Consider the following 13,866-nt stretch of genomic DNA (forward strand, 5'->3'; position numbering starts at 1 on the left):
TTTTTCAACTTATTTCCTATCAGCTACAGACAGATGTTAATGACAGAACAGTGTGCAGTGGTGCTGTTCTTAGTGAAAAGTCATTGGTTCCTCCCACACGTAATGAGTCAATATATCAGTTTTCAGGAAATGAGAGATTGCCATGTGTATATTATTATTGAGCTGCTGAGTGCTAAGAACTGTTGAGTAAATAATCTTTATTGTTTCTAATAATTTTGCTCTTAGAAATATTTTCTTAAAATCAGTTTATATCATAATTAACCATTTTTTCATGTTTATATTAGAAATTATAGGACCGCATATAATCTTGTACATGAGCTGAGAGCCCATGAAACTAATATTCTGGAAATTAAGACCATGGCAGGATTTGTAAACTACAAGGTAATAGCTCTACTTCCAAATAAAGAAAATTGGCTTTAAATATTGGATTATCTTTTTGAAATTTGAAATTCGAGATTAGTCACTTGCTCTGAAAAGTGAGTATTTGATTAATTGTGCTGTGCTCTTTCACATTCTTTATCTCAAAGAGCACCCTGGTTCCCAGCAGCCTTTTTGTAACGCTTGGTTTTGAATGGGTCTCCTTTAGAGCCTCTTTATTTTTGTAAAAGTCTTTGAGGCTCTTTTGTTTGTTTTTAGGTGGGTGCAGGCAGGAGTGAGAAGAAAGCTGCCTATAGTATTGAATTTTGTAGAATAGATTTTGTTACAAATAGTGAATAACTTTATTTCACTTATCAAAAAGACATAACCTCTGTTTTTAGCATAACCTTTCTAATGGAGAAAGTCAGTTCTGTTGCACTTCAGAGAAGGAAGTTCCATAAATTTCATAGTCTTTTTAAAGTTAGTCTCAATTTTACCTATTTTTAAATGAATATGCCTTTTGGCTTTGATTTTCCTCTTTACTTGATTTTACATTTTGCAGATCTGTAGGCTGTGTTTTCAGCACAACACCCCACTGGATGCAATTGCTCAGTTCCGAAAGCACATCGACTTGTGTAAGAAAAAAATCGGAAGTGCAGAGTTGTCTTTTGAGCATGCTGCATGGATGTCTAAACAGTATGTTTTACATCGTACTTTAGAATCTTTTTTAAATGAAATCTTGGGATTTGGAGGAATGGAATTAGCATGGACTTTTGGATCTAATTGAACTAAGATTTTTGTCATTAGGATCATTAAAATGATCCAGCATAAGTGTGATTCTAGTAATGGTAGATATTGATTCATATGGTCCCGGTCCCTCAGTGGCAGTCAGCTAATTCATGGTACTTTTTTTTTATTCAACATGTATTTATTGAGTTTCTGCCATGTGTCCAGATACTGAGAATATACCAGTGAATGGGCAACATACCTGCTGACATGGAACTTGCTCTCTGAGTCTGATGACTAAAAATTGCTAAAATGGAAAATTTCCTCAGAACCATGGATGTATTTGAGTAGTGGGAACAGTGTTGACATCTAGTTTATATTTATAAAGACTTGCTGGCACAGAAGAGTTGACTTAAACAGAAGTTTTCTGTAACTACATTTAGTGTGTATTAGAATTTACAAAGAAATCCTCACAGTTCACAATTCGTCAGTAGCATTATTTTGATAGTCTGTTGAGGTTATGGTTCTATGATGAATAACTATTGGAAGTAAGCTTCTTTTTCTTTTTTCTTTCTCATTCTTTTTTTTATTTCTTGATTTTTTTTTCCTTTAAGATTCCAGGCCTTTGGAGATTTATTTGATGAAGCTATTAAGTTGGGGTTAACAGCTATACAGACTCAGAATCCTGGTTTCTATTACCAGCAGGCAGCATACTATGCCCAGGAACGGAAGCAGCTTGCAAAAACCCTCTGTAATCATGAAGTAAGTCACTGACTCCTATATTATCTGGTATCTAGGAAATTTATGAATCTTCTCTTGAGAGAAGATAAGACTGGTGTTGAAAATTTTTTCTAAGCCTTTGTGTGTAATAAATATTTATCGTATTCAGTTTTAGCCTGAGTACTCTATTTTTCACATGTGAATTAAGCATAAGTTTTTCTTTTTTCTTTTTTCTTTTTTTTTTCTTTTCTTTTTAGGGCCACACTCACAGCATGTGGAGGTTCCCAGGCCAGGGGTCGAATCAGGAGCTGTAGCCGCTGGCCTATGCCACAGCCACAGCAACACCAGATCCGAGCCATGTCTGCGACCTGTACCATAGCTCAGGGCGACACCAGATCCTTACCCAATGAGTGAGACCAGGGATCGAACCTGCTTCCTCACAGATGGTAGTCAGATTCATTTTCGCTGAGCCGTGAAGGAAACTCCCAGAAGTTTTTCTTTGAAGAACTCATTTATGATTGGCAATAAGTTAGTGATATAGATGAGAAAATTAAAAGCCATATTTCAGTCCATGTCACACACCAGTCCATTGTTTTGTTTCTGTGATCACTGTTGGAGTTGGAAAGAAGCTGGAGGGATGTGCTTTATTTTGACCTACTGGAAAGGATAACTTTGGACCTCTTTTTCTTCCTGGGATTTTTCCTCTGTGGAAAACTCTATTTGAGAATTTATTTGAGGCGTGTTAATTGCCTAGTTTCTTAAACTGGGCATGTCATTTTGCCTTTCTGTTGGATGATTATATTTAGATACCATAAACATCTTTAAAATAAATGGTGTGTATATATGTGTATGCAGATAAGATAGATTTACATTCATATAGTTATATCAGTTTATTGTCACTTAAAACTTCAGATTTCTATTCTGAAGATAGGTTAATATTGACAATGGTACTACTTAAAAATTGTTTGAAAAACAGTTTGCATATTAGTAAGTACTTTAAATGTTTGGACATTTCTCCCCTCAAATTATGATGTAACTAGACTATTTTCTACCATGTTATTTGTATATGATATATGACTTTATTGAATGTTTTATATTTTAAAAGTTTTGCGTGTAATAATTTAAGCATATAATTTTAAAAGATGATTAAAAAACTAGGTCTTGTAAGGATATGCAGAAATGGGCATTAATGAATATTGGCTGGAATGTGCAATAATATTTCTGTCCAGTGATAATTTAAGAAGCCTCAAAATTATGACCCAGAATTTCTTATTCAAGAAGCCTAAGGCAGATAAGAGATCCTAAGAAATAAGTATTAAGATTTATTTTAAAGATGTTTGGACAGACTTAGTAATTGTAATGTAAAATAAAAGTAACAGTGTGAACAACTATAGAAAATCTGTTAGAATGTGGAACAGCAGGCAGCCATGAAAAGTGTTTTAGAAGAATATTTAATGACATGGTGTGATGTGCAGAATGTATTAAGTGTAAAAAGCAGGTTGAAAAATTATTTCAGCTGATGACTCAAGTGTTTGCATACAAAATCTGGAAGGATAATGTATATACTGCTCACAGTAGTAGGTTTGAAGGTAATTTAAACTTTTATCCTTTTCCTTTCGGAAGTTTTCTGCATTTTTCAGCAATTATTTGTACTACATTTTGGTTTCTAAGGGAAGAAATTATTAAAAAAAATTATAAAGCAGCATAAATTTGTAAATTCCGGTGCTAGAAATATCCTTCCCCCACCAATACCAAGGTTTAATATCCATGTGATAAAAAAGGAAAAGAGTATCTTCTTTTTCTTTTTTTTTTTTTTTTGTCTTTTTGCCATTTCTTGGGCCACTCCCGCGGCATATGGAGGTTCCCAGGCTAGAGGTCCAATCGGAGTTGTGGCCACTGGCCTACACCAGAGCCACAGCAACGTGGGATCCAAGCTGTGTCTGCAACCTACACCACAGCTCACGGCAACGCCGTATCCTTAACCCACTGAGCAAAGCCAGGGAGCAAACCCGCAACTTCATGGTTCGTAGTTGGATTCATTAACCACTGAGCCACAACGGAACTCTGTATCTTCTTTTTTAAAACTCCGTATAACATTATTTGCAAAAAAGTACTTAAACACATGGAGTAACTATCAAGTTTAATTTGTAGTTTATTTTTACTGGTTTATAAATTAAAATGTAGCGAAGTTAATTACTGTGAAATCACTTCTCAGAATCATGTTGACTTACTCAATTTAATTTTTATAGGACTGATACTAAAGGAAACGTTTTTTTGTTTAATTTTGTGAGAATTTATGTTAAAATATTTCCAACTTTGATATTTGAATGTGTTCGGTATTTGTATTTGTGAAAGCCTTTTTATTTTAACAAAGATTAAGGAAGAATTGCTTTGTGATGGATTATGTAAACCTATTCAGGGTTGTGTTTTAATTTACAGGCTTCTATAACGTATCCTAATCCTGATCCCTTAGAAACACAAACAGGTGCTCTTGACTTTTATGGACAACGATCATGGCGACAAGGAGTACTAAGTAAATAACGTTTTCCTCCTTTTCTTTCTATCTCTGAAAGCAAAAGATTGTTATCATAAGTTTTCCATTGACTACATTAGTATAACCAATTATATTGAGTTAAAGGACATGTACTTTTTATTTTTATTTATTTATTATTATTAATTTTTTTTTTTTTCTTTTTGCCATTTCTTGGGCCGCTCCCGCGGCATATGGAAGTTCCCAGGCCAGGGGTCTAATTGGAGCTGTAGCCACAGGCCTACGCCAGAGCCACAGCAACTCGGGATCCGAGCCGCGTCTTCTGCGACGTACACCACAGCTCACGGCAACGCCGGATCCTCAACCCACTGAGCAAGGGCAGGGATCGAACCCACAACCTCATGGTTCATAGTTGGATTCGTTAACCACTGCGCCATGACAGGAACTCCAGGACATGTAATTTTTAAACATTTTTTTAACATTTACTTTTTAGAATGTTTAGTTTATGTCACTGCATTTTAGAATAACTTAAAATTGTGGATGTGATTAAAACATTTGCATATCTGTTGTCTTAAGTAACACAGTTAGTAAGCCATTATGGTCTATTAAATATTTTAATTCCAGTTAACTTTAATGATATTTTTATTTTACATTTTAAAACATTGTTAAAAATAATTTCTTTGCTTTTTTTTATTTTATACACACTTATTTTGAGGAGTTTCTATGGCCTTTAAACCTTAAGTGTTCAGAAATTATATGCTTTTTGTTTTATATACACTTATTTTGAGAAATTTCTGTGGCCTTTAAACCTTAAGTGTTCAGAAATTATATACTTTAATCTGCAGAAAATGTATTTTATCTAGAGAATGATGCTGATATTATTCTTGAGGACTCCACTGGGCAAAAGAGTAGTGTGCTCAATAACTTCCCTGCAGAACAGAGATCACAGAGAAGTTGCCATGCTAATAAAGCTGTTTCTTAGAATCCTTATAATTCTAGAATGTTTAAGAATCTTAAGTACATCGTATTTAAAGGATTCAGGGAGTGTTCACATCCAGTGTCCGTGTGAAAGATTTATGTTAAATGAGCTGTCTAAAATGGGTTGTGTTCTGTCTTACACAGGTTTTGATCTTTCCGATCCTGAGAAAGAGAAGGTGGGGATTCTTGCCATTCAGCTGAAGGAGAGAAGTGTTGTTCACTCTGTAAGTTTTTTTCCACTGTAAACTTGTTTACAGTATTCAAGGAAAACACGAGATGATGTTTACTGGAGTGTTTCACACTTTGTCTTTTCTAACAGGAAATAATAATAACTCTTCTGAGCAATGCTGTTGCACAATTTAAGAAATATAAGTGTCCAAGAATGAAAAGTCATCTAAGTATGTATCCAGAACATGCTACAATTTCATGCAACTTTGAGTAGTTTTAAACTGAATCCCTAAAATCTTTTTTTTTTTTTTTCATTTTAGTGGTTCAGATGGGAGAAGAGTATTATTATGCAAAGGATTATACCAAAGCTTTGAAGTGAGTCCTGTTCACCATTTATTTTTACAAGTACTGTGATTGCCTTACAGCAAAATTAGAATGGAAATCTGTATTGAAGGATTTATCATTTCCATAGTTCTATTAAACTCCATTTCTGTTATTTTTTAAAGTACTGTCTGCTGGTATAGTCATTTTCAGAGTCTTAGGAAACCCCACATTTATGTAGTGTGAAAATACCTGTTAAAACTATTTCAATAAGGAGTTCCCATCGTGGCTCAGTGGTTAACGAATCCAACTGGGAACATTGAGGTTGCAGGTTTGATCCCTGGCCTTGCTCAGTGGGTTAAGGATCTGGCGTTGCCGTCAACTGGTGTAGGTTGAAGACGCAGCTCGATCTGGTGTTGCTGTGGCTGTGGCGTAGACTGGCGGCTACAGCTCCAATTAGACCCCTAGCCTGGGAACCTCCATATGCCAAGTGTGTGGCCCTAGAAAAGACAAAAAACAAAAAACAAAAAAAAAACAAAAAAACTATTTCAGTAAGATTTTGTGAAGTTCCATATGAAATGAGTAAAGCATTTCATTTTAGTTTCTCCAAGAACTCTTCAAACCCTTTCTCAAGAAGCTGTCTCGGCGTATCTGACATTTTATCCTCTGTTAGGTTGCTGGATTATGTGATGTGTGATTATCGGAGTGAAGGATGGTGGACGCTGCTCACATCTATATTGACCACAGCTCTGAAGTGTTCCTACCTCATGGCCCAACTGAAAGATTATATCACTTATTCCCTAGAACTCCTTGGAAGAGGTAACTGGATGTTTGTTTAGTAAAATTCTGAATCTTTACAATTATGTAGCATCTCTAAGCTTCTTAAAATTGGGAGAGTAGTTTCGCCTCCAGTAACCTGGTAGTACTTTTAACACGTGGACATCCCCTTGCTGAGTGAAGGAATTTATACTTACTACACTTGAGAAGAACAAATTTCTTCTGCCTTTTAAAAATACGGCCTAAAATTTTTTTTTCATGTTGCATTCAAATGCACATATATAAAGTGCTGGGGTTAACTTTTAGAAAGCTGTGCTGTCAGTTTTCCGGAATTGTGCCTAGCCATTTAGGAAAGGTATTTATCTGCGGTATTTTAAACCCTGAATTGGGGGTAGTGTGCTCACTTGCCTATCTTAGAGTTCTCATTTTTGTCCTTCTTCCTTCCTATTAGCTTCAACTCTGAAAGATGACCAGAAATCTCGAATAGAAAAGAACCTCATAAATGTTTTAATGGTAGGTTGAAATTCTTTATATAAAATCTGTATCTGGATATAGGTATTTTTTAATAACTAGCTGAACAAATGTTTCACTCCATGTTGGTGCAGAATGAAAGTCCTGACCCTGAACCTGACTGTGATATCTTAGCTGTGAAAACTGCTCAGAAGCTGTGGGCGGACCGGATCTCCCTTGCAGGCAGCAATGTTTTCACAATAGGCGTACAGGACTTTGTGCCATTTGGTGGGTAACCAATATCTACAGCATTTTTTTCAGAGAAATCATCCGTGTTTCTACAAAGTGAATAGATGCAGAATAGTAAATATAAAAGTCAAAGAATTTTCCAAATATGGTCATTTTTTAGGTAAACTGTGATTTTTTTTTTTTTTTTTTTTTTTTTTTTTTTTTTTTTTTTTACTTTTTCCCTGTTGGCTTATAAAGATCAAAATTTTAAGTAGTTTAAATCTTAAAGTTTACTTGATTTCCTTTATTTTAGTTCAGATTTATTTGAAGTGCTTTGAGGAAGACAGTTATTTAAAAGGTTCATACTTTAATATCTAGGCAGATATTTTGAAATAAATAACAAAATGACTTTTTTTCCCTTTAAAATCCTATGTCAGTTACATTTCTGGAGCAACTGTGTTTTTAAAATTAAAGAGGATTTGGTTTGGTGCTATAGTTTATTTAAATTTGGTTTGTTTTTGAAAAGTGAGCTACATTTATGTCCGTTGCAACGCTTCAAGTGCAGAAAATATCCAGTGTAGATGTTGCCTTTGTGAAGAGCAGACGTGGATCAGAGAATAATGTTTGTCTAGTAGTATGTGACTCAGCCCTTTGTGTTTCATTTCTAGTGCAATGCAAAGCCAAGTTCCACGCCCCAAGTTTTCACGTTGATGTTCCCGTGCAGTTTGATATTTATCTAAAGGCTGACTGTCCACATCCCATGAGGTTTTCTAAGCTCTGTGTCAGCTTTAATAATCAGGTAATGGCACCTTTTAATGTGTTTTTACCATGTGGGTTTCTTATTGTAGGTTGGGTTAAATTAGATAAAATTAGCTTAGTGAATTTTAGTGAATACTAAATGTGTGTCTCCAAATCCTTTCCTTAGGGGGCATCACGGTTAACTTCTTGGATAGTCTAGACATCTTACATGCATGCATATATAAGCAACTTTTTTTTTATCTACAAAATTGAGATCATACTCTTATTTCCTACATTTGAACCTATTTGTAGTGTGATATAGTCAAGAGCTTGGTTACATTCTGTTTCAGTTATGAGCTCTTAAAATTTCCTGGTCACCCTGAGAGTATATTGAGCCATTAACCAGCAAGCTTTTGTTGAGAGTTACAATATTTGTAGCATCATGATGAACCTGCAAAAGTGTAGCATATGTCAGCCCCATTAAAATAAAAGCACTTTGGGATCAAGGCCGGGACAGACTCACAGATTTCCCAAATAGGTAGGTAATGAGGACTAGATTATGTATGTAGGCTGGAAATAGAGTTATAGCAGGCCAAAGAAACGAGAGGAAGTTATAAGAATGCAGGTGAAATTAAGATGGGTGTAAAAAGATGAGAGGGAGAAAATATGTATGGTGATGAGAAAACACAGAATGGAGGCAGGAGTGCACCTTCTGTGTTTATGGGCGAGAGAAGACGACAGCCTCACAGAGCACAGGGGTCATGGGGGTTAGTAGGAGGGAAGGCTGGTGGCTTCGGGAACTTGGAGAGGTAAGCAGAGATAGGCTGGGAGGTAGAAGTCTTTTAAAATTTATTTATTCACTCATTTATTCATTTTGTTTATCTATTGGATGGTGGTAAAGAAAGAGTATTATCTGTTATAATAGTTTTTAAAGAACTGAGCAGTGTCTCTGTAATAGCATTAGTTAAATGAACCTGAGTCCCTTCAGGTTCTTTTATTCAACTTCAAACCATTACCCAAGGATTCCTTCTAATTAGTTTGAGAATTTTAAAGCAAGAGCATGAAGTGTATGTATAAGAAACTTTATTCAGTAGCAACATAGAGGGAAAGAGATAATAGTATAGGAGCCAGCCAGAGGCTCTTTATATGAGTCCAGGTACGAAAGTCTGAGGGGGCGACAGAAAGAAGGAAAAAGACCTTTGAGGGGAAAATGGGAAACAGTCAAGGGGGGTGAGGAACAAGAGATATTATAGTGTTCTGGAAGCCAAGTAAAGAGAAAACTTTTTAAGAAGGAGATGGTGGACAGCATCTTATGCAATAAAGAATAAATCTTTGTTTCTCCCTCCAGGGAGAGGGGTGGCTAGATGTTTTCAGAAGTCAGCTTGTATGTCATGAGCTGTCTTTATCCTGTGGTAGGTGTGAGTGGATAGGTGCTTCAGTTTGGTATAAAATACTTTTGAAAATTAATAACACTCCCTAACGCTTCAGCTTTAGCGCAGTTAAACTAAATAAGCTCCAAATAATTTGGTCTTTAGTGTTAACACATGACATTTGAGTTCTTAAACTGTGACCTTGCTCTCCTCTTTTTCAGGACTACAACCAGTTTTGTGTGATTGAAGAAGCATCCAAAGCAAGTGAAGTTTTAGAAAATTTGACTCAGGGAAAGATGTGCTTAGTTCCTGGTAGAACAAGGAAGTTTTTATTTAAATTTGTTGCCAAAACTGAAGATGTGGGCAAGAAAATTGAGGTCAGTTGTGAAATTTGTTTTTAAAATAGTTAAATGATAAAAGCAATAGTGTGTGTGTGTCAGAAGAAAGTTCAATACTATGGAAGTTTATTAAGTAAAAAATGAAAATTGGACTTCTCAAGGAAAACCAGTCATTATGTTTTTTGGTAGAATTCCTTTCATTTAGAATATGCTATACATAATATTCAGTAGTTGGCTTTTTTCACTTAATTCTGTTTTGTTTGACATCATTTCCTGTTAATACAAAAGATCAACCTCATTTTTAATGCCTCCATAATCAATTGAGGAGTTTTAAACTCCCCCCCATATATATATACACACACACACATATATATACATACACACACATACATATATATACACATAAATATATACTGTAATGTAGCAGTTATGTTTTGCATGGTATGACGTAATTCAGACTAAATAGCTGTATCATTTTCATTGCCTATTTTTAAAGAGAAAAATGAAGGTGTATATTCTAAAAGAATCATTTACTCGTAATTAAAATCCCTTTGAGAAATATGTGATGAGGGAGTTCCCATTGTGGCTCAGTGGTAACAAACACTGCTAAGTGTCCATGAGGATGCAGGTTTGATCCCTTGCCTCGCTCGGTGGGTTAAGGATCCAGCGTTGCCATGAGCCGTAGCACAGGTCGCAGATGTGGCTCGGATCCTGTGCTGCTGTGGCTGTGGTCTAGGCTGGCAGCTACAGCTCCGATTCAACCCCTAGCCTGGGAACTTCATGTGCTGTGGGTGCGGCCTTAAAAAAAAAAGAAAAAAGAAAGAAAATATGAGATGAAAGTATGGAAGTAATGTTTTTATTGAGCATAAACTCTGGAGCTGAACTACCTGGGTTTAAATTCCAGCTCCCTTGCTTACTAGCTTGTGGCCCCAGGGCAGTTCCTTGACCTTTTTGTGTCTCTTTATTCATCTATAAAATGGGGATAATAAGAGTACCTACCTACCGCTTGGTGTTTGTGCGGAATAAATCAGTCAATGTCAATGACTTGGAGTAGCAATTGGAACAAGGTGAGTCTCTGGCAGTGCTTGTTTCCTTGGGCTTGAATGGGAATGGTTGGCTGTGGTCTGCACGTGGTTCCACTTCTGAGACAGAAGCAGAAGACCATCCTCCCGATATTCCCATAATAACCACTTCTCTGACCCTGTTGATTTTATTACTAACCAATGTCCAGAGTTTTTGCTTATCCATTTTTTAAAAAGTCTTTATGATTTTGAGTGAATCCCTAATGAAAGACTGTTAGACATAAATCATAATTAATACTGTTCTGAGTATATTTTGTTAATGGATTGAGTTGAAAGGAACATTCAATTGGTAAAGATTTTCTGTTGCTAATACTGTCAATGTATTAATACTGTTCTGAGTATATTTTGTTAATGGATTGAGTTGAAAGGAACATTCAATTGGTAAAGATTTTCTGTTGCTAATACTGTCAATGTCTTCAGGAAAAATACGTGTGGAATTAGGTTCTGAGTATGTCAGTGGTTATCAGAACCTTGATTATTTTACTCCACAAGCACTAATTGAGTGTTTGCTACTTGGGGCCCTACACCAGGTACTGAAATAACAGTACCGTGTGGCGTGTCTGAGCTAGAAGGTCAGGTGTATCTCTGTGGAAAGGTAAAGTGGTTGAAACCTGGCACATGGCTAGCCAGTGTCACAGCTGACAGGTGGCCAGGACCAGACTCAAGGAGGTGTTCTGATCTGCCACACCCTGGGTCTGAGGAACTCCGTAGCCCCACAGCCTTCCCTGTGATGTGTTGGCAGGGGGTGGTGACAGTGTGGTATGAGGTGGCATTTCTGACCGACCTCCTCCTTTTAGATCACGTCCGTGGATCTGGTTCTGGGCAACGAGGCAGGAAGATGTGTGGTTTTAAATTGGCAGGGAGGAGGGGGCGATGCTGCCTCTGCCCAAGAAGCCTTACAGGCCTCGCGATCTTTCAGAAGACGACCCAAGCTCCCTGCCAGCGAGGTTCACTGGGACAGCATCTCCACCCAGGCCAGTACCATGTAAGTCGGCCCTGGTCAGATTGTGGAAGGTCGTCTTACTTCTTTCAAAGTTGGAATACTTCTCTTTTTTAAAAAGTCAGTTACTTAGCTAATGTTTTTTTCCCCAAAGGATCATTTCCAGAGTTCCAAACATCTCTGTCCATCTGCGACATGATCCGCCTGCCCTTACTAATGAAATGTACTGTTTGGTTGTGACTGTTAAGTCCAACGAAAAGACCCCAGTCAGAGACGTGAAGCTCACTGCTGGTTTAAAACCCGGTAAACATTCCTCATTAATCCAACAGAAAGTAAATGTCACTGGTATCAACCATAGGAAGTTTGTTTAAAAAATAGTTACTGGAGTTCCCGTTGTGGCGCAGTGGTTAACGAATCCGACTAGGAACCATGAGGTTGCGGGTTCGGTCCCTGCCCTTGCTCAGTGGGTTAACTATCCGGCGTTGCTGTGAGCTGTGGTGTAGGTTGCAGATGCGGCTCGGATCTCGCGTTGCTGTGGCTCTGGTGTAGGCTGGCGGCTGCAGCTCCGATTGGACCTCTAGCCTGGGAACCTCCATATGCCGCGGGAGCGGCCCAAGAAATAGCTAAAAAGACAAAAAAAAAGTTATGACGAGTTCCTGTTGTGACTCAGCAGTAACGACCCCAACTAGTATCCATGAGAATACAGGTTCAGTCCCTGGCGCCGCCCACTGGGTTAAGGATCTGGCATTGCCATGAGCTGTGGTGTAGGTCACAGATTCTTTTCGGATCCCGTGTTGCTGTGGCTGTGGTGTAGGCTGGCAGCTCCAGCTCTAATTTGACCCCTAGCCTGGGGACTTCGATATGCCATGGGTGCAGCCCTAAAAAGCAAACCAAAAAAGTTATGCTATAGTGCTCTTTAATTGTTCAGGTAATGTTTGAATTTTCTGTATTTTAAAATGCCAACATTCCCACTCTAGGACAGGATGCCAACCTAACTCAGAAAACGCACGTGACTCTTCGAGGAACAGAGCTGTGTGATGAGTCCTACCCAGCGCTGCTCACTGACATTCCCCTTGGAGACTTGCACCCAGGGCAGCAGGTGAACAGGGTCAACCCTGCTTGGAGAGGAGATGAGTTAGGTTGTGGTTTTAAATATGTAGTGAGTTTTAGACAGTTTTAGAGCATTTTCACAGCATATATATGCTGAGACTAAAAAAGTGATGTAACTAATGCACATTTCATACACACTTCACATATTAAATGTGTAAAATGTCTTAAGCAGTTTTTATACAAGGGATTTTTAGAACAAGATCCTAAGATGGAGAATTTAGTTGCCTGCCAAAATAATGAAATAATGCAAAATTTGTAATTTAATGAAATAACCTTTCAGTCAACTTTTATTTCCAAACCAAGCACAGAGAAATCTTGGGAAGTTGAGAATGATTAAAAAAAAAAAAAAAAAAAAAGATGGAGTATATATATGATCCCACTCATATGCTGTGGCAGGAACAACTGTAAAAATTGTTCAAGATTTTAGCAGTTGCTATTGTAAGCTCTAAAAGGTGGGAGAGTTATCCTAAAATATAAGGAGGAAATTTTGTAATATTAATGAAATTAATATACTTTTATTTTGTTACAGCTAGAAAAAACGATATATGTTCGCTGTGGAACAGTGGGTTCAAGAATGTTTCTCGTGTATGTTTCTTACCTGATCAATACAACCATTGAAGACAAAGAAATCGTTTGCAAGTGTCACAAGGTATGTTTTTCATAGCTTCTTTGAGAACTATCATATGTGGATTATTTCCTCTTTTGTATTATTTTAGTTGACCACTAAAATAAGCAGCTTAGCTGCTTATAGTCCATTAGCACTTTTAATTAGACATCTAATTTTTTTTTATCATTTGTATTTATTTTAAATGGTGTAATAACAGCACTCATTGCTCAAACATTAGGAAGTTGGCCTACATGGCTTTTTGTACAGAGAACCAGAGGTTTGTGATCTTTTGAAAAAAAGTTTGGAGACTCTAAACCTATCTGCTTCTTTTTTCTTTCTTTTTTTTTTTTTTTTTTTTTTTTTTTTTGTCTTTATAGCTATTTCTTGGGCCACTCCCGCGGCATATGGAGGTTCCCAGGCTAGGGGTCGAGTCGGAGCTGTTGCTGCCGTCCTACACCACAGCCA

The 13,866-nt window shown here is 37.1% G+C and overlaps 1 protein-coding gene across 10 annotated transcripts in view; it reads left to right on the forward strand.

The window, feature by feature from the left end:
• Window positions 1–13,866, forward strand: part of TRAPPC11 (trafficking protein particle complex subunit 11) — a 51,090-nt gene that overhangs the window by 19,522 nt on the left and 17,702 nt on the right. For 7 of the 10 annotated variants that reach the window (XR_014830415.1, XR_014830416.1, XR_014830414.1 and 4 more), the window contains exons 8-23: window positions 285–381; window positions 920–1,053; window positions 1,698–1,845; window positions 4,243–4,336; window positions 5,417–5,496; window positions 5,592–5,670; window positions 5,761–5,815; window positions 6,435–6,580; window positions 6,990–7,051; window positions 7,144–7,276; window positions 7,885–8,015; window positions 9,546–9,701; window positions 11,542–11,729; window positions 11,839–11,987; window positions 12,662–12,783; window positions 13,324–13,443. Coding sequence is in view for 7 of the 10 variants with exons in the window: in XM_085000948.1 (XP_084857074.1) it covers window positions 285–381; window positions 920–1,053; window positions 1,698–1,845; window positions 4,243–4,336; window positions 5,417–5,496; window positions 5,592–5,670; window positions 5,761–5,815; window positions 6,435–6,580; window positions 6,990–7,051; window positions 7,144–7,276; window positions 7,885–8,015; window positions 9,546–9,701; window positions 11,542–11,729; window positions 11,839–11,987; window positions 12,662–12,783; window positions 13,324–13,443 (1,894 nt within the window). In the remaining 3 variants the exon portion in view is untranslated. Of the gene's footprint in view, window positions 1–284; window positions 382–919; window positions 1,054–1,697; window positions 1,846–4,242; window positions 4,751–5,416; window positions 5,497–5,591; window positions 5,671–5,760; window positions 5,816–6,434; window positions 6,581–6,989; window positions 7,052–7,143; window positions 7,277–7,884; window positions 8,016–9,545; window positions 9,702–11,541; window positions 11,730–11,838; window positions 11,988–12,661; window positions 12,784–13,323; window positions 13,444–13,866 lie in introns of those variants that run through there. The other 3 variants (XM_085000951.1, XM_085000953.1, XM_085000952.1) reach the window with 2 other exon arrangements.

The sequence above is a fragment of the Sus scrofa genome, chromosome 15 (genome assembly GCF_054392235.1).
Source record: "Sus scrofa isolate SSC_HxYL_T2T_F1_AM1 chromosome 15, Sscrofa_HxYL_maternal_Yorkshire_Landrace_v2.0, whole genome shotgun sequence".
Classification (NCBI taxonomy): Eukaryota; Metazoa; Chordata; class Mammalia; order Artiodactyla; family Suidae; genus Sus; species Sus scrofa.